Consider the following 25,526-nt stretch of genomic DNA (forward strand, 5'->3'; position numbering starts at 1 on the left):
CCGTTTTGTCCTGCCCTATGTACCTTATTGGCCTAAGTGTGGCTGTCCTAGCCCTGTCTTCCTCTCCCCCTTCCCCTCCTCAAGCCCTTGAATCTATGGGTCTCCCAGAAAGGAGTCCGCCTTCTTCTTCAGGAAGCCCGGGGGCAGGGGTGGTGTAGACCAGGCTTTCGCAGAGGGGCCCTGGGATTAAGCCCTCCAAACTAATCCTTTACTCCCCCCGACTGCAGAGGGCGCCCCTGAGTGTGGAGGCGGCAGGCAGGGAGCAGGGCCAACCGCCTCCGGCTGCTGGCAGGAGGGCCCACACCACGAGGGGGGCAGGGGCCCAGGCCACAGGATCGAGCTGTGGGACTTGGGCAGGTCCTTCCGCCCCGGGCCTCAGCCTCCTCATCGGTGAGCGGGGCTGCCATGAGGATCTCTGTGAGGCCGGTGTCACAAACGCCTGCGGACCCACCGTCTTGCTCTCCTTGGGGTTCCTGCGACTTCTCCGCTCCGCTCCGGCCCCTGGGCCCGCGGAGGCCCCTGGGCTGCACAGGCTGGAGAGCTGGTCTCTCCCTCCCTCCCTCCGGCCCCATCTGGGCTTCGGGCAAGCACGGGCGGTGGAGGAGGACGGGGAAGCTGTTCCGACTGACCCGGGAGTGACGGGCGAGCGGTGACACGCGGGGTCATACAGCGGCCGTCTGCTTGATGCTGTGGAAGCTGATCCGAGTGGGCGAGGTGGGGATGGACACGGCCCCTGGGACTCGGAGCGAGTGATGGTCCTGCCACCGGTGCCACCTCTTCTTCACGGCTGCGCGCACCTGCGGGGGAGGCACAGACTCAGCTGTTCCTGGCTGCATACTTGACCTCTACGCTGCAGGGGTCCCTCAGGCAGCCCCCCTGTCCCCCCCAAGGCTGGGCGGTTTTCCAGACGCTCCCCCCTTCTCCACTGTGGAGCTGAGCAGAGCCAGGGACCCCGCAGGCCCGAGGGGCTGGGCGGCTCTGTGGGAACCGCCTGGAGTGGGTGAGGCCCCTGGCCCGGCCTCATACCTCTCCGTTTAAGAAGCAGTAGAAGACAGACACGAAGAAGCCCTGGAAAGGAAGGAGGGTGGTCAGGGGTCTGCGTGGGCATCGCCCGGCCTGGAGAGGGCCAGGGGGCCGGGGAACACTCTGACCCAGGACCCCAGAGGCTCAGAGCTGGGGCCACCCCTCCTGGTGCAGGTGTGACAGAGCAGGTTCTGGGCTAGCAGTAGGTGCCAGCTGGGCGACCCAGACCCCGTGGGGGGGGGGGGGCACCTGGGCTCTGGGGTGGGGTTCAGTGTGTGCACACTTATATTTGAGTGTGTACCCGAGTGACCCCCATGTGCACCTGTCCCCTGTGTGCGACCGTCCCGTGAGGGCACCTGGGCGCCCAGGTCAGGAAGTTCGCTGGGCCCCTCGGCCCTGGGCCCACCTGGAATGACTGCAGGAAGGAGTTGAAGTAGATGAACACGATCTGCGACAGCTCGTCCTTCTGCCCGGGGTTGACCAAGAAGAGCATGTAGGTGGTGCCCAGAAGCGGCAGGAGCACCAGGGTGGCCTTCACCGCCTTCCTGGGGGGGGAGGGGGACACTGCGGGCGGGGCCTCACTGGGTGGCGGGAGCTCCCGGGGGAGACAGAGAGGACCCTGCCCAGAGGCCGGTGCAGGGCCCACCTGGCCTCCATTTCTCCCTACGGGGGACGGGGGGGGGGGGGGGGGAGGTACCCATCACTTACCTGTACTGGATCGTCTCTGACGTGGTGGATGCTCGTAGTTTTGTCATCAGGATCCTGACGATGTTGAACAGAAACACAAAGTTGATCTGGAGGAGGGAGTCAGAGAGGGGAAGGGGGACCATGAGGTGGTTCGCGCGGAGAGCAGCCACCTGCCCTGTAACCCACTGCGAGCCCGAGTTCCACGCACATGCACGCATGGCACACACATCACCCCAGCCCCGGCCTGGGGCCCCACGGCCTCTGCTCCTCTCTCGGGGGACAGGCAGGCGCCCCCTTCTGCTCAGCTGCCTGTCACCTGAGGGCTCCCGGAGGGGAGCCACCCCAGGCAGCAGATGAGGGCGCAGAGGCCACGCCTCCTGAGGCCTGAGTCCAGAGTCCTCACCCCGCTCTGCCCGAGCCCCCCCCTCTCTGCTGCGGGGGCAGGGTCCCCCCTCACTGCCACGGGTCTCCTGGAGAAAGACCGCTTCCTGGTGGGCAGGGGGAGAGGGCCTCTTACTGAGGACAGCCCTGCCTGGGGCAGCAGACGGCCGCCGGCTGGGGTGCCGGGAACTGGGTGCCGCGGACTGATGACTCTCCCTCCGCCCCCCTGTGCCCGTAAAGCCCAGAGCCTCCGCAGACCCGCGGCCAATGAAGATGAACGAGCCGTGGGCCCACGGGGAGGCTCTGGAAGGGTCTCGTTGGTCTTCATTCTGAGCTGTGTCAGCCTCTGCGCCCACGGCGCCCGCCTCTCCCCCACCGGGGCCCTGCCTGGCTCCTGCGGCCTGTGGCTGCAGGTGTCTGTTAACCTCGTGGGCGTGTGTGTGTGTGTGTGTGGCTGTGCTGCCCTCCACACGCTCCTGGCAAGGCTGTGCTGTGTGAGGGTGTGAGTGTGTGTGTATGGGGGGACACAGTGTGTCTGTTGTTTTTTATCTTCATTTGTCTCCAAGTGTAAGCAGACAAGAAAGGGAGTGTGTGTGTGTGGGCCTGACACTAGCAATCCCTTTCAACATGCACACTCACACACACACACTCACATACATACTCACACACACACACATACATACTCACACACACACTCACATACTCACACACACACTCACACACACCACACACACACACTCACACACACACACTCACATACATACTCACACACTCACACACACCACACACACACACTCACGCACACACACACACACACTCTCACGCACACACACACTCACACTCACATACATACTCACACACTCTTCCCAGGTCTCAGTCCTGAGACTCCATCACTCCTTAAACCCTCCTAAGTTCCGGATCCTGGCTGGGGGACACAGGCAGACATCAGGGGACAGAGATTCCTGTGGCCTCTGGATGACCTAAATTTGAGGTGCTCTGGGGACCTGAGGGGCTCAGGCTCCTTGGCCATAGCCTGCGGCTCTCATGCCCTCAGCGGCACGGCCTGATCAGGGTGGGCTGGGAAGCCTTCAGCCAGGGCTGCCCATGGCCTGCTGAGCCCTGGTTCTCCTCAAGGGTCATCCAGGTGATAGCTCCCGGGTTTCTGCATTAACCGGAACACATAGGTCAATCCCGGTGTCCTCACATAAGTGAGACAAACTATTTGACCTTTCCTGACTCTGACTTCTCTTAGAGTAGAGGCTGTTGGAATCAAGATATATTCCCATTTCTGCCATATTTCCCTGCATTTAATCTTATTTACCCATCATCCATCTACCCGCTAACCAATTCATTCAATTATCCACCCACTCTTACCCATCCACTCACCTACCCACTCAACTACCCACCCACCCACCCACAAATCCATCCAACTAGCTACTCAGCAAGCATGCACCACTCTATCTAGCCATTCGCCCATTTATTTAATGGGTGACATAACATATGTCCACCCCACCCATCATCCACCCCTTCATCCCGTCCATAAGCATCGCTGAGCTCCTCCTGGCTACGGGGCCCTGTTCCAGGTACCGAGGAAGAGCAGGAGGGGGTCTGGTGTGGACAGTCTGGAAGACAAGGCCCTCTCCCCTCTTCTCCCATGAGGCAGGGCAGTTAGTGATGCTGCCCCCTCCCCCATCTCAGCCTGGGCCTGTGCAGCCGGAAAGCCACTCTGCCCTCATGAGCTTGATTCCCAGCCTCCCCCTTTACAACATCTGCACCACCTCACCCACCAGGCACCTTTCTTCCTCCTGCAGGGAGTCTCTGACCCCCCAGTCCACACGGTGCTCTCCATTCTTGAACCCCACTCTTCCCCTGTCAAATCCAAGCTCTTCAGTGAGCACTGGCTACTGCACTCTAATCTTGTCCAGCCTGGGTTTCTTGTTTCATTCATTCATTCATTCATTCATTCACTCACTCACTCAGCGAGGGCCATGTGCCTGACTCTGAGCTGGGCACTGATGATAGGAAGTGGACCTGGCTCTCGGTCTGGGATGAGGGGTGCATTGCATTTTCCTTAAGTGGTCAGAAAGGCCTGGAGAAATGGCATGTGAACTGAGAAAGGGGGGAGTGTTCCCGGCAGAGGAAGCCCTGGGTGGGGGAGGTGGGCTGGATGGCGGCCAGTGTGGCTGAGGTGAGGCAGAGGAATCAGGACACAAGTCCAGGAGGGAGGCAGAAATAGCTGGGAACCCAAAGCACGAGATTCCTTCCTGCAGGGCCCTCTCAGCTCGGGGTGGGGCAGGGGCCCCAAACACAGATCCTACAGAGACGATGGCACGGGTGGTGGGGAACCAGCCCTAGCAGTTAGTGGTGACCTTGGGCAGGTCGTCCCCTCTCTCAGTGTTTTCATCTGTGAAATGGGAAGCATGCTCCCTACTTCTCCCAGACACAGGGGAATGCGGGGTTTGGACATAACAAGGATGGAGATTTTGGAAGGGCTAATCCTTGGCACCTGGAAGCCCTGTTGGTGCAAATAGCTGGGTGTGGGCTGGGGCCAAAGGGAAGGACACACAAAATGCCCTGGAGGCGAGGGTGAAACCAGGAAGCGGACACGGAGAGAAAGCTGGTTGAGTCTTGTCTCCCTTTCTCCATTCATTTCCTCACCACTGTGCCCCCTGCTTGCACCAGGGGCTCGCTCCCCACTATCGCTGGTCCCCCAGCCAGGCCAGCCTTCCTTGGCTGGGTCCGAGGCTCGTCACAAGGCCTGTCCTCCAGGAGGGCTCTCAGCAGCTGGCCGGGAGGGACTGGGTCTCATGGAGTTTCCATTCAACGAGTGAGGGACTCCAAGGACCACCCTCCCCCACTCACTGCTGACACGGACTGGCTTTGCCTCTGAAATCACAGAGCCCTGGTGGTGCAATTTCAGGCCGTGGGTGAGAAACCTTAGTCATCTCCAGTGCACATACATCAAGGACACTCCCAAGACGGGGGTCAAATGAATCCCGGGAAAAGTCACAAAAAAAGAGAGTAAGGCAATAAAAGAGATACAGTAATCGCCCTCACGGTAGACCAAGGAGGCCTTCATTAGGCACCTGCTGTGTGCAAGGGGTGGATGGATGCCGCTCTCTCAGTTCCCAGGAGCGTGTGGCCCTTTAAGGAAGCTGGTACCGACAGGAGCCTGAAATTACCGAGCCTGAAATAAGTCTTACATAAATGCTAATTTCTTATGGGGCCTTTCTGTGCGTCTCTCTTCTTTATGTGTGATATATAATGGGTTCGTTTTTGCAGAATGCAGCCCCTACTTAAACTCCACCTTAATTAAAGCTCGTTGTGGATCACAGACGGGTGGCAATTGTACAACAGACTCAAAAACATTTGGCAAAGGGCGGGGAGCTGAACTAGGAACAATTGCTCATTACGCTTCATTCCGGTACCAGGGCTCCAGGCTGAGGCTGGGCTGGGCCCCCAGGGGGCTGCTGGGGGAGGACAGGGGTACAGGTCCGGGCTGAACAGAAGCCTGCACACCCTCCTCTTGCCACCACTGCCCACTTGCCTGGCTGGCTCAGCGTTTACCTGGCACGAATGTCACATGTGGGAGGGCACTAGCCCCCGGCCAGTCAGACCCATTCTCTGCCCAGAGGAAGAGCCCAGTGCCAGGGAGGGGAGGGGAAGGGCTGCACGGACATGGAGCGAGGGGAGAGCGTGCTGGGAAGGGAGGTGTCAGGAAGCCGGTGGCATGGACGGAGTGTGTGCGGGGGAAGACATCGCTCCCTCATGTCTCTGCTGGGTGGGTCCTCAGCTGCTCCCCTGGTCCCCAGCCCCGTCCCAGGGCCTACCTACCAGGAGCACGAGGATGATGGGGCCCTGGTAGATGTAGTCCAGTAGGTCGCCCGGCTCCTTCCCAAACCAGCACCTGCAAAGGTGGGGGCTGTCAGTGACCTGCTGAGCCGCAGCTGGGGGACCACCGCAGGCTCAGGCCCAGGGGCCTCCGGCCTGACCCTTCCCGAGACCCATTCTCCAGGCCTGTACCTTCCCCAGAAGCAGGGTGGATGGTCCCAGCCCCACTGACCGCCGTGCGCACCCGGCTGCCTTTTGTCTCGCTTAGAGGTTCTCCCCAGCCAGTCTGAGGGTGGCCTGAGTCGTCTCCTCCTCCTTCCCTTCTTCCTCCTCCTCCCCCTTCTCACTCCCTCACCCTTCTAGATTGCTGGGCCCAGGGCTCATGACGGAGAGCTGGGCTGCCCCCCGACTGGCCTTGGGTCCAGCCGCCTGTGCCCCCTGTTCATGCATTGCTGAGAGCCCGCTGCTCCGGGTGCCAGGCACTCCGCTCACACAACAGCAGGAGCCTTCTCCTGCCGGAGCCTGCCTTCCTCCCAGCCGAGCCCCATTCACCCTTCGGAGGGAGCCCGCTGCCACCAGGGGCGCGGTTGCTCTCTAGGGAGAATGGAGGATGAAGCTTTGGAGTCTGGGCCTGGGGGACCTCCTCGGGGACCTCCTCCTGGACCTGGAGAAGGGCCCATGCCTATGTCCCCACCCCCTCAGAGGGCATCCGGTGCACCTGGCTCAGACAGGCGTCTCCCCAGCTGCCCCCCAGCACCAGGGTTTCTGGTCTCTGCTCGAATACCCCCTGTGACGGGAGGGTCACTCTTCCGCACAATGATGAGAGCTGCCCCTTTGTTCTGGGGTAGCTTTTATCATATGAGTGCTTCCAAATGCCGAGTTCCTGGGCTGCGCCCCATTCCTGCCCCCACCCTCCAGTCCCCTCTGCTCTCTCCAGCCTCAGAGACGCCCTGGAGACTTGTGTACAGACACTGATGGCCCCCTGTCCTCTCTCCTCTCAGCTGGTGGTGCCGGCTTCCCAGCCGCTCCCTGTGGGACCCGTGACCAGGTTGCCATCATTGGCGCCGTGGCTTCGTACAGCAGAGGCTCTGACGCAGGTAAGTCCCAGGACACGCCGCAGCCCCGGGGTCTGTGAGAGGCTCCCTGGCCTCCTCCATGTCCTCCCGTTCTGAGGAGGCGCCCTCCCCAAAGGCCAAAGGGCGCTTAAAGGAGCCAGCAATCCTAACTCAGCTCAACCAAGTTGACTCAACGCTGACCACACGAGCGCCTCTGGGTGCCCGGGCTGCATTTTTTCCATCTAAGGATGCGGAAAAGCCGCTCTGTCCCGTGTGGCTGCCACACCTCCCTACGGCATGGCGGAGCCCACAGCTGCCCCGTCCGGACACCCCTGACCCTGACCCATGGCTGGCCTGTCCGACTCACTGTTTATTCTCATAGTAGAGCTTGGCCAGGGCCCAGGCGATGATGATGGGGCAAGGGATGCCTGGAAAAGAGACAGACATGGCTGTAGTGGTCAGACAGGCGGACAGGGGACCCTCTTATAGAACACAGGATTGGGGGACCAGAAGGGGCCTGAGATCATGTTTCCAATCCTCTACTGCAGACCCGCCGTGACCAAGGGCCTGTCCCTAGACCCCAGTCCTGGCCCCTCCCCCCCCTCAGCCGTCCCCTCCGGGCAGGCCAGAGAGAGGAGGGCACTGGGTTTTCTGAGAGAGAAGTGCCGCTGGCAGCTTCTTGTCCAGAGTCAGAGACCAAGGCCTTGGATCTGCCACTCCAGGCGGGAGACAGGTCCCTGTGTGGGAGGCGCTTCGGAGGGACTATTAGCTTCCTCCTGGCCTGCCTGGAGGGGGCTGGCTGCGCTGGGGACCGTCCTGGGATGGTGGGCAGGGCTGTGGTTCTGTCCTTGGACCCAAGATGAAGAGAGGTGACCTTGAGGGTGGCACCCCCTCCCCGCTGGCCCTGCCACCCCCCCGGGGACCCTCACACCATCCGATGAAGAGGAAGAGCCACTTGGGCAGGCGCTCGGTGGAGTAGGTCATGACGATGGCTGTGTGCAGGTAGCAGCCCTCCACGAACATCCAGAAGAAGTTTGTCACCAGGAAGTAGTTGAAGACGGTGGTGATGCAGCGACACCAGACCTGCACGGGCAGGCGAGCAGGCGGCGGTCAGGGCGGCGGGCCGGCCCGTGTGTGTGGCTGGGGCGCCGGCCATTTTAGTGGTTCATGGGCATGGCATTGAACACCCTCCAATCCCACGCTGGGTGGACCTGCCTTCGTCATTTCTCTCTCACTGTTTCAGACTGAGTAACGCACCGTCTCCCGGGGCGGGTGTGTCTGACTTCCGCCAAGGCTCCTAATTCCCCCTTTTAACCAAGAAAGGGGGGCTGGCTCCAAGCGTCCTGCAGGCCGAGGCTGGAAGGGCGGCACTGTTGTGTTGCCATGGTGCTATTTTCTGGGGGGTCACTTTTAACCCGTAAGTCACACTGGTTTCCATTTAGGGATGGAAGGTGAACTTTCATGTAGGAAAGTGATTTCACGTAAAGTGATTCGATTGAAAGAAAATCATTACATAAATAACAGTACGGGGGTCGATGAAGGTGGGCGGAGCCATGGAGCGGCGTCTCCCGTCTCTGGGTTTGGGAGAAGGAGTTTTGGTTGCTGCTCTTTGTCCCCCCAGCGGAGGAGAATCTATCCCTTTCCCTCTGAGCTGGGCTCCCCCCACCCCTGGGCCCAGCCCCAACCGGTTGCCCAGTGACCTCATTGCTTTCATGCACTTCGGGGCCGATGAGCTGCAGCAGGAACCACGTGGCATTCCGCAGGATAAAGGTGCCGATCAGGTTCCAGTGAATCACATTCCGAAGACAGCGAATGCTCCTGCAGGAGGCCCAGGTCAGGGGTCAGCCAGGGTCAGGGGTCAGCTAGGACCGAGCCTCAGGAGGCCAGGTAGAGACAGCCTGGCATGAGGGCAGGGTTGTACCAGGAGCCAAATTCCCGCCGTGGTGGCCACGGTCGGGCCTCTCACTGCCAGCCTCCCCATGGCATCCATGTGCCTGCCAGGCATGCCTCCCCCACCTGCCCTCCGTCTGCTGGCTCCAGGGCCCCTGGGGCAGGCGAAGGGGGTGTTGCGGGAGGAGGACAGGGAGACATCAGGGGAGGGGTGACTCACCGCAGGGCCAGGAAAAGCAGGAAAGCGGCCATGAGGGCTGCCATGGAAACGCAATGGCCCAGGTAGTTGACCATGTGTGCGATGTAGTAGTGCAGTTCATACTTCCACTGCTGGACGGACAGACAGACATACGGGCAGACGGAGGCATGGGCCACACGGAAGGCTGTGCTGAGCACTCCAGCGATGGCCACCCTGTATGTCCTGACCCGGAGGGCAGAAGGGCTCCTCCATGCAGCTCCCTGCATTTGGTTTGCCACTGGGTGGCTCGTGGTAGAAATGGCTGCGGTCAGGCCTCCTGACGTGCAATTTTGGAGCAGATTTGGACATAGTGTATGCTGAGACGTGCCAGAGGTGCAGGCAGATTGTATTTTCTTTTTAATTCTGGACTGTGTTTAGTCTCAGCTCAGACCCCAGCCGGCTGAGCAACTGAGGGTGAGTTGATTCAAATCTCTGGGCCTCAGTTTGAACCCTGTACAATGGGTCCAACCAGCCACCCTGCCTCAGAAGCAGTGACTGATGGGAGGTCTGAGGGCTGCCCTGGGATCAGTCTGCCCTTGGGTGTAGCCATGGGAGGGGCAGGTGTGTTGTCTGCAGCGTGCTCAAGAACAATATCAGAATCAAATAAAAGCCATTGTGCTTTCTATTATCCCCCGGGCTGGCAATTCTAGGCAGAGGCAGGGATGAAGGACTCCTTCCTGCTCACAGGAGGCCTCTCCCAGCCCCACTTGGTTTGCCACCCTCAGCGGGGCCGTGAGCGGAGGTGAGCACAGAGGCCGGAGCAAACCTCTCTCCTTTAGGACCATCCCGCTTGCCACTCCTGTGGCCCTCAGCACAGTGTCCCTTGGCTCACATGTTGAAGAATCACTTTCCCAGGCTAGATAAATGGTCTCCCAGCCCCCTGAGGACCGTGTTGGGTGAATGAGGAGGGGCCTGGAGGAGGGACGCATCCTTTTGGATCAGAACTGAAGCGTAGCTTTAAAGGGGAGGTGGCTGGCCCCGCAGGCAGCAAGGAACTCTGTTTCAGAGCAAGAAGGGCTAGTGGGCTCTGAGCAGGACCCAGCTTCCTACGGGACTGCCCTTCTGGGGGCTGCACTCATTTCCACGTGGAGTCAGAGTTAGAGTACCTCCTGGGGAAACTGAGGCCCAGAGGAGGAAGGACATCACACAGCCTGTGAGGTGTTGGGGCACTGGCTACAGAGTCATTCCCTTCTTGTGTCACGTGCCACCCTTCTCTACCTCATCACAGTGTCACTGAACACGGGGGCGGGGGCGGGACGTGGGGCAGGGATAAGAGGTGCAAAATGGAGTGGTTGGGAGACAGGCCTGGTTCTGCCACCCTGGGGATCCTGTGAGTCTATCAGGGTCAGGGCAGCAGGGGGGGGGGGCACTCACCTTGTCATCCAAAATGGGCACACACTGCGAGTAGTTGAGCCGTGAGGCCCAGGTCCCATTCTCCAGGCACTCTCGGTAGACATTTCCTACAAAAGATGCCAACCACCAAGAAGCAAGTCACTCCCCTCCTCAGGAACTCTCCCTGGCTCCCTGGTTCCCCCAGGATAAGGCCCATACTTCTCAGCTTCCCTAGGGCAGGAAACACAACACGCACCTACAAGTTCATCTGAAAGTCATGTGTGTGAAAACTGCACACGAGACGTAACCACACACGGCAGCTAAGAGGCATGAATAATAGCCCCATTCCAGTATAGTCTTAGACTAGTTCGAACACTTCCTTTAATTTTGTTTGAAACTGAACCCAATTGTAAGCCCTGAGCTGTGGGTGACGATTCACCGCTTTCAGCCAAATGATTTCCATTCTTATCTCAACCATGTTTTGCTTAAATGGTCCATACTTTTCCTACCAGTATCAGTGCTTTCATTGTAATAACAGCTACCACTGACATAGCAGGTGTTTGCCACGTACCAGATCCTCTCTGCTGTCTAGCTGCTGTCCAGTCTCCACAGCAACCCCGTGAAAGAGGTACTAACATTAACCCATTTCACGGAGAGGAAACTGAGGCACAAAGAGATTGGGCTGCCTGCCAAAGATACAAGAATGAGAAGAGGATTCAGACGCAGGAGGTCAGGCTTCAGGCTTGATGTTCATAACCTCTAGGCCAGGGGTCCTCAAACTTTTTAAACAGGGGGCCAGTTCACTGTCCCTCAGACCGTTGGAGGGCCGGACTATAGTTTCAAAAAAAACTATGAACAAATTCCTATGCACACTGCACATATCTTATTTTGAAGTAAAAAAACAAAATGGGAACAAATACAATATTTGTATTTGCATGTGGCCCGCGGGCCGTAGTTTGAGGACCCCTGCTCTTGGCTACTGACACATAGGAATGAGGGACATTGGGGAGACAGGTCCATTCTGCTGACCTTGAGCCCTGGCTGCCTGGGTGGCCCCCACGTGATGTCTCTCAATGTTTGAGACTCTGTTAAAGTTGGAAGGTGATGTGTGAAAACACATTTCAGAACCTCAATGTCTGATGTACAAAAGTGCAGGTTTTCTCCAAGGGAAATGTACGAAAGTCAAAGAATGTTTGACAATTTGCATATTAGCCTTTTATTATATAGGATATACAATATAAAGCTAATGAAGATAAACAGCACACAGAACACAGGTGCAGAGAAAGAGGGGGCCTTAGATTGCTTTTGGAAGCAGTGAGTTCTGAAATAATTAAGTTACATAAAAAACCCACTTCCGTCGAGCTGACAGTGAGTAAAAAGCAATGGAATTATTAAGGAGCACTTGCTGAGAGCAGAAACAATGGTAGAGATTCTATTAGCTTAAATGTTTTTTAATTCGTTGTTCTGAGCATACAGATTTTTCAAATTCAGCATGGTTACTGGCCTCTTCCTGCCCCTGGGCCCTGCCAGCATGAGGCTGCATCTGGCAGGACTCTGGCCCTGGAGTATTCCCCAGGCCAATGCTGGTCTGACACTGATTCCAACCCCAATGTGAGGACACCATGGCACCCAATTCCTCACTTAGGTTTTCTCCCTCCTCAGAGGACCTTGGTTAGGTCCCTTCCCTCTTGGCCTCAGTTTCCCCTCTAAGAAACAGTAATCCAAATTTCTGTTTTACTACAGAAAGGTTGTGTGTTAAGAGAATCTGATGCATAGGGTCAGAGATGTCGCTGAACTAAAGGACAGAGTGTAGGGTGAAGCCAAAAGGACCCCTGTCAAGGTATCTTAGGAGAGCAGGTCCTTTTGTAAAATAAACCCCTGTCCCTCTCAACAGGCCTGTGTGAGGTCAGACAGACCCTGATTCTAGCTATGGTTCAAAGAGAAAAGTTTATCTTATGGAAATGTATTCATAGATGTTACCTGGCTTTCTTGACATTCATTGCTAAGCCCTTTCCTCCAGGAAGGCCTCCCTGATTACTCCCATCTCACAGTTCTTTCTCTCTTAAGATTCCCCACACCCAGTTCCAACAATCTGAATCTCACACTTCTGGCCCTTGCTCGTGATCTGTCCTGAGTTGATCAGTGTGGGACTCCCTGAGGGAGGCCCCAGAGTACTCATTTCCATAGTATGGTATCTCAGCTGGCACTGACCACAGGAAGGCTTATGGATGGCAGAGGGTCAGGATAGAGATGCTGCAAATCTGAGACCTTTCTGCTCCCTCATGTCAATGCTGCTGGGGTACCAAGTTCTGTGAATTCTTTTATTTTGGGGGGTCCACCCCCCTCTGTCCATCTCACCACTCTCTCTCTAGTCATCTTACCTAGACTGGCACAAAACCCTCCTATCTTGCATCCCTGCTTTTTCACTCACCCCTTGACTTTCTCTATCCTTTACCCCAACTGTTAGAGTGATCATGTTGTTTTATGCTTAAAAGCCACAGGCAATTTTTATTGCTCTTGAGAATGAAGCCCAACGTTCTCAGTGTGATACCCAAGGTCCTGGACACTCGTGCCCAGCCTGACGTTCCTGACCCATCCCCAGCAGCCTCCCCGGCAGCTGATATTTGCACCAGGAGGCAGGGCCCACACTATCTCTCTGCTGAACCAGTCCCTGAAACACCCTCCTCACGCTTACCCACTGCCCACTGGCAAACTCCTATCTTCTAAACCTCAGCTCAAATGCCGTCTCCTGGAGGCTCCTTTAACATCTGAGATATTCATACTCTCTTCTCTTTTTTTAAACACCTCCTCTGTGCCTTCCAGTCCTTAAAACATGGGCTTTCACACTCTATATATAGCCCTTGAACCACAGCAAGACATCCATGTCATATCACACACACACACACACACACACACACACACACACACACACACACACCCTGCATTACTGAATTCAGCTCCACAAAGTGAAATTTATCTTAACTACAGTCATATTTTTCTTTATATTCTATTCCAATGAATTCTGTTTATTTTATGTACAAATGCTGGTCGTGACCCGACTAAATTGACTTCATAATCCACTGTGGTGTTACAACCTGTTGTGTGACAAACAGACACCTCTTTTTGAGCATTTGCCATGATTCACTGCACATCATCTCTCTGGACTCGATCCTACTCTTTGCTACTGAAGTGGGGCTCCCTGGGGACAGACCAGTAGGCACAGACAGACTGTACTGGAGTCATCGGATCCCCCTCAGGGGACTGTGTCGAATTGACTCAGGTTGGCCGAAACCTTGGGAAGCAGAGTCTGGGATGTGGGATGTGGTAGCAGGAGGGGGTTTCCCCCAGAAGCCCAGGCATGCCTGGGAATGAGGTTCTGTCTCATTGGGTACCAGGGGACTGGCAGACAGATGTCCCCAGCTCTTCAGGGGAGCTGGCTAATGAGGATTCTGAGCCCTCAGGCACAGCCTGGGACAGGAGAGTGACAGACAGGGAAGAGTCTCCTCTGGGAACCACAGGAAGATGGGCACGGAAAGTCCTAGGACAGGTGGCCAGGCCAGAATCTCGGGGATGGATGCAGTGAGGTGGATGTCTGTTACCACAGCAACACAGGTGCCCCTGCCAAAGATCGATGCCGATGGTGTGCAGTGTGGCCCGCCAGGGGCATTAGGGTCTGAATGATGTGGGCAGGGTGTTCTCCTCCAGGGCTCTGTGGCTGGGAAGCCTGGACCCCCTCCCCAGCAACGTGCTAGGGCTCTGTACCACAGTGGCCCTGGCCTGTTGAAAGGGCTCTCTCCTTTCAGATGCTGACACTGTAAAAGGAGCGCCTGGTTCAGGCGACACCTGAGTGGTCCAGGCGCCCGGCTGGGAAAAGATGGGGGCCTATATTCTAGCTGTGGTTTTGTCTCTGGCTGGCTAAGTCCCTGCCTTCTTGGCCTCAGTTTCCCCTCTCAGAAGCAGTAAGGCAAATTTCTTCTCCAGGATGGTATTGGCATCACAGGTGGGTCAAGTATTTGTTGTGGGGGCCTTCTCAAGAATCTAAGAGCCAGTAGTAACCATGAGTCACGGTGATAATCCCAAACATCCCTACATCACTTTCAAGGGTCCACTAGGTTGGCACTGCTACCTCTGTTATTCTAACCAGCAAAGCATAGGAAATAGGCCATAGAAGACAGGGACGATTTTCGTGGTAGTTATGGGGACAGAGTGCAGGAGGCAGGTTGGGCATGGGCAGTGAGAAGGACTGTGGTGGAGGGTCGGTAATGTGGTCATTGTATAATGACAAGGAGGAAGGTGGGAAGGACCAGAAGCAACACTTACTGAAGGGATGAGGTCACTGGGCAGGACAGGAATGTTCAGCACCACGGACAGCGGGGCAAACCCATTCCTGACTATCTATGCAGGTGCCCCTACCTTGGAGAGATCCTAGAACCCAGCACTCTCATCCTGCCTTCAGCCCATGGCCCTGGGCCCAGCCCAAGAAGGCTACACGAATTCATGTCCCTCCTGAAGACCAAGCTTCAGCCCTAGATCCTCCAGATGCTCTCAAGCCTGCTCCAGCCCACCTGAGGGTTCAATTGCTACCTCTCCTAGTGCATGCTGGTCTGGATTTCCCAGCTAGCCTAAGGAGGCAAGGTCTAGGTCACCCTCTCCTCTGGTCCTTTCTGAAGGGCGACATAGAGCTGAGCACACAGGGGCTCAGGATGGACCGAGGTGATGCTGTTGCCTAGGTGACTGGGTAGCCCTGAATGAGGATGAGAGGCTTGGAGTGGGCCAAGGGGACAGCCTGCCACCCAGGCCTCACCAAGCTGCATGCAAATGCAGAAGCTGCGGTCACACACGCGGGGAGCATTTGGGTCTCATACGCATGTCACAGGTAGGTTGAGCCCTGTTTCCAGAACTGCTGACCCTGCAAGTCAACCCCACCTGGGGTAGGGGTGTCCGTCTACAATAGCAAACTTGTGGCCAGTATCCTCCAGATTCAGGGCAAGAAATCCGTGACTGTCCCCAGGAAAGCACGTTGGAAACAGGGCCAGCAGGTGTCTCCTTGGGAATTTAAGAAGGGGAGGCAACTTGTCCCTTACTGGTCTAAAGGGGCCCAAAGAGGGAGAGTGACATGTCCAGGAACCCCAGCAATGAACAGGCAGAACTAGATCTCTCTCCCCTGGGACACGCTTTCTCATGGGAGACCTTGGAGCTGGCGTTCCTGGAAGCAAGAGGCTCTCTCTTGCTACACCAGGTCCCAGAAGGCGCAGTCAGATGTGCCCTCTGCCACGCCTATCTGGGACCCTTCTTGAGGCTCCCCCCTGCACCAGGCCTGTCTTTGAGAATTGTGACATCCCCATTGCATCAAGGCCCAACCTCACCCTCTCCATGAAGCCTTCCAGGAATGCTGCAGGCCCACAAGCCCCCCCTTCCCAGTCCCTGACTGCTGATTTGTGCGAGTCTGGTCTTTAAGCTGCCTGGGCCACCTGAGGGCTGAGCTCGGCCTTTCCTATCATCTCTGTCCCCCCAGGGCCTAAGAGGAGATTCCTGCACAGCAGGCTGACCCAATGCAAAGACCAACCCCTCTGGCTGGAGACCACTCAGCTGATGTGTTCCCATGTGAACACTATCCATGCTTCAGCATGTGTCTAGAATGGGGTTCTGGGAAGTGGGGACCCAGCCTCTCCATGGGGTTGGGTTAGGTGGAGTGTTCCTTTATCCCCTGTTCTGGGAGATGCCTCCCAGTACAGATGGGGCCAGCCATTCCCAACAGGGCCTGAGGTCCAGGAGGCTGAGGCTGAGCTGGGCAATTCCTCAGGAGGGAAGTGGACCTTGTCCAGGAGGAGGCAGCAGCCCTTTGTAGATGCGAGGACCACAGGGACACGTGGGAGGAGGGCCCAAGCAGGGCACTCCAGGCTGGTTGGGGAGAACAGGGGACAGCCCAGGCTGGGTTAGGAACCAGAGCACAGCTTCCCCAGCCCCCGTCCACAGGCTATGGGTTGAGATGCTATATCACCCCCTTAGCCCTTAGTCTCCTGGCCCAGGCTGAATCAGGGACCCCGAGTTCCACGGCCACACCCAACCCAGCTCTCAGAATCCTAAAAACACAGTTCTATAATCTCAGGACTGAAGGAGCACGGGCATCATTCCTGCTGCTTGCACACCTCCCCGGGGTGGAGAAATCATTTCCAGCGGGGAGGTCTGTTTTAACCCTGGAGAGAAAGCATGGCCTCAGACGATGCAGGGATCCTCCTGAGCGGCCCCACTGTCTCCACCATCCCCTTCCGTTAGGGGCTCCTCTGCTGCTGGGCTCCTTGGGCCCAGGAGAGCCCTCCACTAGAGCAGGTGCCGGCAGGGGAGTGTGCTTAGCTCAGATGCAGGCACTGCTGTCTTGCCCTCTAACTGTCTCTCTCTAAGAGCTCAAACGTGTGTGTGTGTGTGTGTGTGTGTGTGTGTGTGTGTACACGCGTGCTTGAGAGGGGTGGGCCAGCGGTGCCACCGTTCAGACAGACAGACACTCAGAGAGGGGTTGCTATGATGTTTCCGGCATGGGGATTCAGACACCCTTCTCCCTCCCAGGAGGCGCCCTGCCGGTGGGGTGGGGCTGGAGATGTGAGTGGCCTTCAGGGGGACCACTGATTGCTGCCCTGGCTCCTGCCTGGCTCCATCAGACCATGCACGGGGGCACGGGCTCAGGCAGCCCCCCACTCCCAGGGCCGGTACTGAAGGAGCCCACCTGGGTGCTGGGCGGCTCCACAGCCTCCAGCCAGGAGGAAGGTGGGCACAGGCTGTCCCCGGGAGGCGGGGGTGGTCCTGACGCCTGGGCCGCTAGAGGAAAGCAGCCCACGGCCTCTGACTCAGCTCCGAGGGTCAGTCTGGAGACACCGGGTAGGAAGAGGCAGCACCCCACTCTGGCCCCGAAGCTTCTGTGCCCGGCTGCTCTCCCAACACAGGCGCTGGGCTTGCCCTCCCCTCTCTGGGAGAGAAGAGTGACACCCCTCACCCGGGGGTTGGGGACTCGGCGCAGCGCCCCCCACCCCCGCTCCCCCCCTGCGGGGGGCCATTGGCTAAACAAAGAGAAGCTGTAATGGGGAGCCTCACGCACCCAGTGTAGATAACCTGGAAGAGGGGTTCACCCTCAAAAGGGAGGAAGTGTGTTCTCCGCTTTCTGGGTTCTCGCCGCTTGGCGCGCGGGAGTCGTGGGCAGATCACTGTCTCGCTGAGGTCTGACCACAGCGGGGCACAAGGAGCGTCCCCAACATTATGAGGGTCCTCATCGCCAGCGGGCTGACGGTGCCCTGGCCCCCGGCACATCCCTGGTTCAGGGCGGCCCCCTCCACTCCCTAAGCCGCCCTCCCGGCAGGCCGTGCAGAACGCGGCAGAGGGTCCGACACTCACGCGTGGTGTTGTACTTGATGCCATTGAAGTGCTCGGGGCACGGCCTCTCCACCAGGGCTCCGGCGGCGCTGCGGGGCCAGCACGTCCCGATCAGGTCCAAGGTCGCGTTGCAGTAGGAGTGGGGACCTGGCGACGGAGAGAGCGGAGCGGGCTCAGAGAGGTGGTCGGGGCGTGGGCGCCGCGGGAGGCAGGGCTCCAGGCGCTCGGAGCGCGCAGGGAAGGAGCCCGCGCCCCCCGGGTCGGCTCGCCTCCCGCCTACCCTCGGGGTCCAGGGCCAGCGCCCAGCCGTCCGGGGACAGCTCTCCGGCCAGCGCCAGGCTGCAGTTGGCTTCCAGCAGGCTGGGGAGCAGCGCCGCGTCCATCGCGCCCACCGCCAGCCGCGCGCAGAGACGGAGTGTGAGTGCGCGCTCGGCGTGGCTGCGGGGCCCGGGCCCAGAGAACCGGGTTTGGGTCCTGCCCGCCCAGCCCCGACCTGCGGGTGCTGCGCCCGATCTCCCGGAGCCGCCCAGTCGGGACTTAACCGAGAGGAGCGGGAAGCGCACTGAACTGCGGGCCCACCGGTTCGGTCGCGTCCAATGGCCGCGTCAGGGGGCGGGGCCGGGCGGCTCCTCCAGCCCCGGACCCACGGGCCAGGCGGGAGTCCGCGTTCTGTGGCCCCGCCGTGGTCCAGAGGAGGGCGGTGGGGATGGAGAGCGTGGGCCGGGGGTGGCGGAATGCCCCGTCCGTCCGCCTGTCCCTCCGGAGGATCACAGCCCCGGGGTGCAGCCTGCCTAAGGGAGCGCTGCCTCCCTGAGGGAGTAGCAGGGAGGGGGTGGGAGTCCACGTGCAGATCTGCGTTCCAGAAAAGCTCCCCGTGGCCTCTGGGAAGGAAGTCGATTGGAGGGGCTTCAAGGGAAGGAGGGAGGCCACGGAAAAGTCTGGTGAGAACGAGGTGCCTGAATGGATGAAGGACCAGCTGCAGGAGCTGGGATGGCCGGGGATTTCCCAGGAGAACCAGCCCTGGGGCGGAGGGCCTGGAGAGAGAGGAGGCCGTGGCTAGGTCTGGGAGAAACTGTCTGAAATTAAGTGGAGGACTTCAAACACCAGGGTCTGAGGACGCCCCGGGCTCCTGATAGGATAGTCTCTTCCTCCTGGCGGGGGCATGCGGCAGGGCCACCCGGGAGTGCTCTCCGCGTGCTCTGTAATCTGTGCCGGCTCCATTCTGAGCACCCACGGTTGAGCCCTCTGCTCAACCAAAGGTCATTCTGCATCTCGACTGGCCAGCCTGGGCCAGAGCACAGACCCACAGACCCAAGGTCCCCTGGTTTCTGGAATGCAGGGCCATTTCTCTTGGATCTTATTATAGGCACAGTTGTCTGTTGTTCTAGGTGTGACAGAGAAAACTGAAAAGGCAGCAGCTTTGGAACAAACTGATTGTACAACTCACTTCAGTATTTGCAAATAGGTAAATGGGGGAAAAATTGTCAAAGTGAAAACTTCCTTCAATTAGGTTACATCCAACTACAAATAAATAAGGCATGGGCCTTTGTGCTAGCTAAGGAAGCAAAGGCCATGGGAGGCCCTGGGACGGAGGCCAGGGGGCGAGGTATTTGGGACAGTGTGTGCCCCCAGGCTGGTGCGACAGGTTGCAAATAAGTTCAGGGAAGTGTGACAGGTGCTGGGAAGACACCTGTGTGTCATGGGCAGCCCTGGGTGAGGCAGGTGCCACTGGCGCACCTCGGTGTCAGCTGCAGTGGCGGTGACCAGTTCCAGGCAGGCAAGCTCAGACGCACATCTTGGTTTTCCTGTCAGAGCCTAATGCCAGGCGTCAAACAGGCGTGCAGAGCACAGTGGAAATACACACGGTGCCACATGCAGTCACGTGTCTTCAGTGTCGCACACATTCTCTCATTCACCCCGCCACCCATCCCATGTCAGCTGGAAAACAGGATGTAAGGGGCCAGTCTGTCTTTGCATCTCTTAGGGGCTGTGCATGGCCAGACTGAAAGGACCGGGTGTGCACGGCTGGGACACAGTTGTGGGGTTCACTGGGAGTTACAGTGTGGCAGCTGCTGAGGGCACGGAGGCTCAGGAGAGTCCAGGAGCTGCCCGGCTCCTGCCCTGTGACACTGGGGACAGTGCCCCTAAGCCAGGCACATCCTCCCCACTCCAGCCCACCCACACCACCTGGGCACAGGGGAGGTGGCCTGGTGTTTTCATGTGGAACCATGGGACCAGGAAAGGCCCCTCTGCAAACTTCTCATTTGTAGCTGGGCAAGGGGAAGCCCAGAGGAGGAAAAGGAATTCCCCCTTCAGTCCCTCCCACACCATCTTCATCACCGCAGAAGCCAGACTGGGTTCCTGGGCATGTCACTCCTCACAGAGTGGCTCCCGGTGGCCCTCAGGAGGAGCCGGCTCTCTGGCCCTGCAAAGGACATTCTTCCTGGTCCTTTATCTGCATCCTCTCCCTCCTGCTCAACTTGAGATGCCTTTTGGGGCAGCTTGTCATTCGCTGGAGCCACTCTATACCTCTGCACCTTTGCATGTGCTGTTCCCTCTGCTAGGAACGCCTTCGCAACTCTTTTACTCCAGTTTGCCTAGCTCTGTGTTCGGCAAACCGCGGCTCGTGAGCCACATGCGGCTTTTTGGCCCCTTGAGTGTGGCTCTTCCACAAAATACCATGTGCGGGCGCGCACACCCCCATAGAAATATCTCAGGCATGCCCTGGCTGGTTGGTTAGAGCATCATCGCTGTATGCCAAGGTTGCAGGTTGGATCCCCTGTCTGGGCATATACAAGAATCAACCAGTGAATACAGTGCGATTGAAACTTTGTGGCCCATGTGCAGAAGTCAGTATTTTGTGGAAGAGCGGCGGTTTGCCGAGCCGCAGTTTGCCGACCACTGGGATGTCCACTCGTCCTTCCAACCATCAGCTTAGCTCTTTGTCTTGTCTGGGCTGGGTGGCCTTCCTCGGTGCCCGCATCTGCTAGGAGCTGGTCTATGCCACAGCGAGGTTGTTGGTTTTTCTACAGTTTCCTCTTCCAGCCTGTGACTCCCCGAGGCCAGGGCTGGTCACGCTCACTAACTAGCCTAGCGCCACCCGAATGCTGCAGGCCTGTGCTCAGAGCCATCGCTGACAGAAGGGCTGCCTGGTCTCCTGGCCAAGGCTCTCTTCCCATTCGACTAGCCCTGGTGTGTGTGTGTGTGTGTGTGTGTGTGTGTGTGTGTGTGTGTGTGTGATTGAGGAGTTATTTCAAGGGATCCCTGAATCCATTGGACACATGTGTTACCTCTGGATAGAATAAATAATATGCCTTACAACAGTGGTTCTCAACCTTCCTAATGTCACGACCCTTTAATACAGTTCCTCATGTTGTGGTGACCCCCAATTTCATTGTTACAAATTGAACATAATTAAACATAGTGATTAATCACAAAAACAATATGTAATTATATATGTGTTTTCCGATGGTCTTAGGCGACCCCTGTGAAAGGGTCGTTCGACCCCCAAAGGAGTCGCGACCCACAGGTTGAGAACCGCTGCCTTACAGCATATGCCTCCGTGATGAATAAAACAAATATTCCATGCAAAGCCTGCCGTCTCTCGTGATTATGTGTGTTTTCCCTTTACTTGGACCTCAGTTAGGGGCTTATGGTGTAATTGACCATAGCCTTTGGTTCATGACCCCTTGTCACCAGTAGCCCACACATGGCCTAACTTTATTTTATTTGTCTTTCCGTTCATGGAAGTTTGTGTGTAGCAATAAGTATAATGACTCTGTCACTCAATCTGAAACTAGATCATTGCCAATCACTAGCCTATTTATCTATCTGTGCACTCTCAATATTGCCTTGATCATTTTGCACTTAGCTTTTTCAGGTTGGTCACGTGTGTGTGTGTCTGAACAATAGATTGTTTGGTTTCACCTGTTTTTGAACTTCATGCATTTTCTCAATCAGTGAACCCTAAAAAGGAGAGTACTGCCCTGGATGAATTGTTCCTGAAGTCCAAGGGCATCCTAACAGCACGGATGGTCCTCTCAGGGGCACAGCTAACGAAGGATAATGCGTCCCCACTCGGCTGCTAGGCAGCATGGCGTGCCGGAAGAATGGGTAATGGCAGGGGGAAATGTTCACCCTGCACTGTAAGAGGCAAAAGCAGGTTACAAAGCTGTGGATGCAGGGTCCTCCCAGTGTCATCAAAACAAAAACAAAACTGAGAAAACATGAGGTTCTAGGGATTGATAAACTGCTGGGGCTCGTAAATATTATGAATATTCCTGGGTTGAGGGACAAGGAGCACTTATTGTCTTCTTCCTTGATTTTTAAAAATATTTTTTTCCAAAGTTGTGGTGTGTGTGTGTGTGTGTGTGTGTGTGTGTGTGTGTAATATGTGTGATATCAGTTTAAAAACAGATAAATGATACTACAAATGAGGCAGGAGAGGCCTTGTTTTTGGAAAAATTGGGACCCTCCTCACCAGGAGGGGATGGGGAACCAGTTTTCAGGGCCAAAAGGAAGGTGGGGGGTCTGTGCTGAAGGGGAGTGGGGAGCAGGGAGAAGACAGTGGGCCCACGAATGAACCAGCATCACCTCCAGAGCAGAGAGCTCTGAAGAGGTTAAGGTGGGCCCTCCTGGGGGGGGGGGCTCTATTTCCTGCCCGATGTGGCCCCTGCTGGGCGTGTCCAGTCTCTCATTCAATCTGCTCAGTGAGCCTCTGAGGTTAAGACAGACCCGTTTATAACAGCCGAGGAAACGGAGGCTCGGAAGGTGTTTTGGGTTGAATTGTGTCCCTCAAAATCCATATATTGAAGTCCTAACCCCCAGTGCCTCAGAAGGCGGCCTTATTTGGAGACAGGTCCCTAGGACTAGGATGGTCCCTAATCCAAAACGGCGCTGTCCTTTTAGGGAGAGGCGATGAGGACACAGACCCCCAGAGGGAAGATCAAGGGAAGGCACAGGGAGAAGACGGCCGGCCGGCCATCCACAGGCCAACGAGAGAGGCCCAGAAGGAACCTACCCTGCCAGCGTCTGATCTGGGACTTCTGCCTCCAGAATCGTGAGGAAATGAATCTCTGCCGTTTAAGCCCCTCGGCCTGCGGTGTCTTACCGCAGCCCTAGCAAGTGAGCGCAGGCGGGCCGGGGCGGTGTGGGGGGAGGGGCTGGTGCCAGACTCTGTCGGACCCTAATGCGGGAGCTCTTGACCCCACACTGTGAGGAGGGCAGGCGACAGGCTGTCATCCTCCATGCCCGACTCAGGCTGCCTTCGGCGCTGGGTCTCCCTGTTGGCCAGCACCTTTAGCTCCAGGGGCCGAGGGCACCCCCGCCTCCCTCCTCCCCGACTGCTTCAGTGGATGCAGATCTGAGAAGGCCGGGACCTGGGGGTGGGCCCTGGGCCTCTCGCGAGCCTGTGGCTGACCCTGACTCCGACCGCCACCGGAAAGCTCCGAGGGGTCAGAGCTCAGGCACCCGCTGCCGCTTTGAAGGTCCCTATAAGGAGGTGACACTTGGAGTCGCCGTGACCAGAGAATAGATTTTACACCTTCCGCTGGCCTTGCCCGAGTTTAAAGCAGAGGGGCGGGCCCTCCTCAGGCTCCTGAGTGCAGCTCCTGCCACTCCCTTGGGGTGCAGACGCTGGGAGCTGGGAGCTGGGAGCTGGGAGCTGGAGGGCGACTCACAGCCAAGCCCTCATCACCAGGGAAGAGCCTGAGCCCCAAGTAGGAAGGGCCTGTCCAAGGACAGAGACAGAGCTGGGCCTGTCACGGGCCCGGGACCCACCCTCATCCTGGGGTCTGCCGTGCGGTGCCCACGGGGGCATGTGTACCTGAGAGGTTGGCGAGCGTGGTGGCGGGGTGGCAGTGCTGCTCCAGCAGTGCCCACAGGCGCTGGTCTCCGGGCGCCTGGCGTGGCCCGGCTGCCTAAGAGATAGGAGGGACCAGGGTCAGAGGTCAGGCCCTAGTGAGCGATTGACAGCACATGTCTGTCCCCTGCCCTGTTCCATCCGTCATTCATCCCTTACCTCTGAGGTGCAGAGGGGGAAACTGAGGTGGGACATGCCCGAGGCCAACCAGCAGGATAGCAGCCTGGCTGGGCCTGGAACCCTGTCCTCAGAAGTGGCCGGTGCAGCTTGACCCCTGAGGCAGGAACCTTCTCTGTCCATCCTTCAGCCCCAGAGGTTTCCTCCTCAGGGTGGGATGTACCCTTGTGACGGGGCCAGAGAGCCAGGTGGAGGCCCACTAGCAGTTCACTCACCCAACAAGTACTTGTAGGATGCCTACTATGTGTCAGGCCCTGGCTTGGGGACCCAGTGGGTATACTTGGGTAGTCTCAGGCCAGATAGGGATCCCCTAGATTTAGAAGGTACAGAGGAGAGTGGGGGAGAGTGGGTGATTTCACACTGTCACACCAGTAAACAGGCAGTTACAAAATGTGTTAGGTTTAACACATGGGAGAGACACCTAACCAAGGGAGGGTTCCTGGAAGAGGTGGCATTTTGGAGCCAACCAGAGGATGAGTAGGGGAAAAGGAAGGACCACTGTGTGAGTCCGGGCACTCACCAGGGAACAGATGAGGTTGTTGCAATAATGGCAGCCCCATCCAAAAGATAAAAACCACCCAGGATCCTATCACCTAGAAAAATCCTAAGAGTGGGTGCTGGGAGGGATAAAGTAGGTGTGTTATCTCTGCTTCAGGGGACCATCTTCTGGTGGGAAGGATGGATGGGTGACCAACTTGTTACAGCATCTATAATTTGCTAAGGAAGAATGGGGTAGTGTCATGAAGGTGTTCATGTTGATGTGGGCTTTGAAGGTTGAGTAGGAGTTTGCTCAACTGATAAGGGCAGTGCCAGGAAGGGCATCCTGGCTAGAGAGCACAGCATGTGCAAAGGCTGAGAGGCTGTGAAAATTCAGGACCTGAGACTGACCGAAAGCAATGCACTCTCAAATACGAATCCTTGTCCCCCATTCTTCCCAAGACCACCACTTTTCCTGCTCTGTGGTCAAAACCCCTCCCAACCCTGACATTCCTGATTCTACGATTCCAGAAGCCACTGCCCCACCAGTGGATAGCCCTTCCCCTTCCCCCTGCCTGTCATGTTTGCTCCCTGACAGCTGGGTCAATGTTTGTCCTGGGATGTCCCCAGGGCCAGGATCCCATAGCCCTCAAACACCACATTCCCTACTTGGGGCTCCGTCTATTTCCTGTGCTGGGGCTGGGGGCCGCATGCTCAGCCTCCCCAGGCTGTCCTGGAACTCCTAACTAATGATCCCACCTAGTCAGATGGGAGAGCCCTGTCCCCTGTTCCCCTCCAGGGTCATCTGTACTGATTAGCTCTTGGCTGTCCAAGGGGCAAAGAACTGCTACCACCCTCACCCCTGTCCCCAGCCCAGAGCCTGGCACATAGCAGGTGCTCAATAAATGTTGGTTGGCCAACTGGATGGATGGCGTCAGCCTGGTGGAGCTGCGTCCTCACCCCCAGTTCTGGGAGCGCAGGTTCTGGGCTCTTCCTGTGTGTCAGGGTTCCTTTTCCCGGAATCTTCACTTAGAGGCCAGCGGGCCCTGCTCCCTGTGCCTGGAACTGGAAGCCCTCACCTTAGAGGAGGGCAGGGGAGAGGCCCTGGCAGGGCAAGGACACAGCGAGCCAGAGCCAAGACACCAGCTGTTCTTCCTCCACCCTGGGCCCTGTCCAGGCTGAACCTGTGCCCCAGGGGCCAGGCAGGCCCCAA

The 25,526-nt window shown here is 57.5% G+C and overlaps 1 protein-coding gene across 2 annotated transcripts in view; it reads right to left on the bottom strand.

The window, feature by feature from the left end:
• The window catches only part of CRHR2 (corticotropin releasing hormone receptor 2), a 29,447-nt gene continuing 3,921 nt past the window's right edge, over window positions 1-25,526 (bottom strand). The window contains exons 2-13 of one of the 2 annotated variants that reach the window (XM_059656168.1): window positions 23,624-23,717; window positions 17,821-17,946; window positions 10,480-10,565; window positions 9,088-9,197; window positions 8,678-8,795; window positions 7,907-8,060; window positions 7,345-7,405; window positions 5,926-5,998; window positions 1,732-1,817; window positions 1,430-1,568; window positions 1,027-1,068; window positions 1-797 (exon numbers count right to left, since the gene is read on the bottom strand). In XM_059656168.1, the coding sequence (XP_059512151.1) occupies window positions 663-797; window positions 1,027-1,068; window positions 1,430-1,568; window positions 1,732-1,817; window positions 5,926-5,998; window positions 7,345-7,405; window positions 7,907-8,060; window positions 8,678-8,795; window positions 9,088-9,197; window positions 10,480-10,565; window positions 17,821-17,946; window positions 23,624-23,717 (1,224 nt within the window). In that variant the 3' untranslated portion in view covers window positions 1-662. Of the gene's footprint in view, window positions 798-1,026; window positions 1,069-1,429; window positions 1,569-1,731; window positions 1,818-5,925; window positions 5,999-7,344; window positions 7,406-7,906; window positions 8,061-8,677; window positions 8,796-9,087; window positions 9,198-10,479; window positions 10,566-17,820; window positions 17,947-18,079; window positions 18,329-23,623; window positions 23,718-25,526 lie in introns of those variants that run through there. The other variant, XM_059656167.1, reaches the window with a different exon arrangement.

The sequence above is a fragment of the Myotis daubentonii genome, chromosome 10 (assembly GCF_963259705.1).
Source record: "Myotis daubentonii chromosome 10, mMyoDau2.1, whole genome shotgun sequence".
In the NCBI taxonomy this organism is placed as follows: domain Eukaryota; kingdom Metazoa; phylum Chordata; class Mammalia; order Chiroptera; family Vespertilionidae; genus Myotis; species Myotis daubentonii.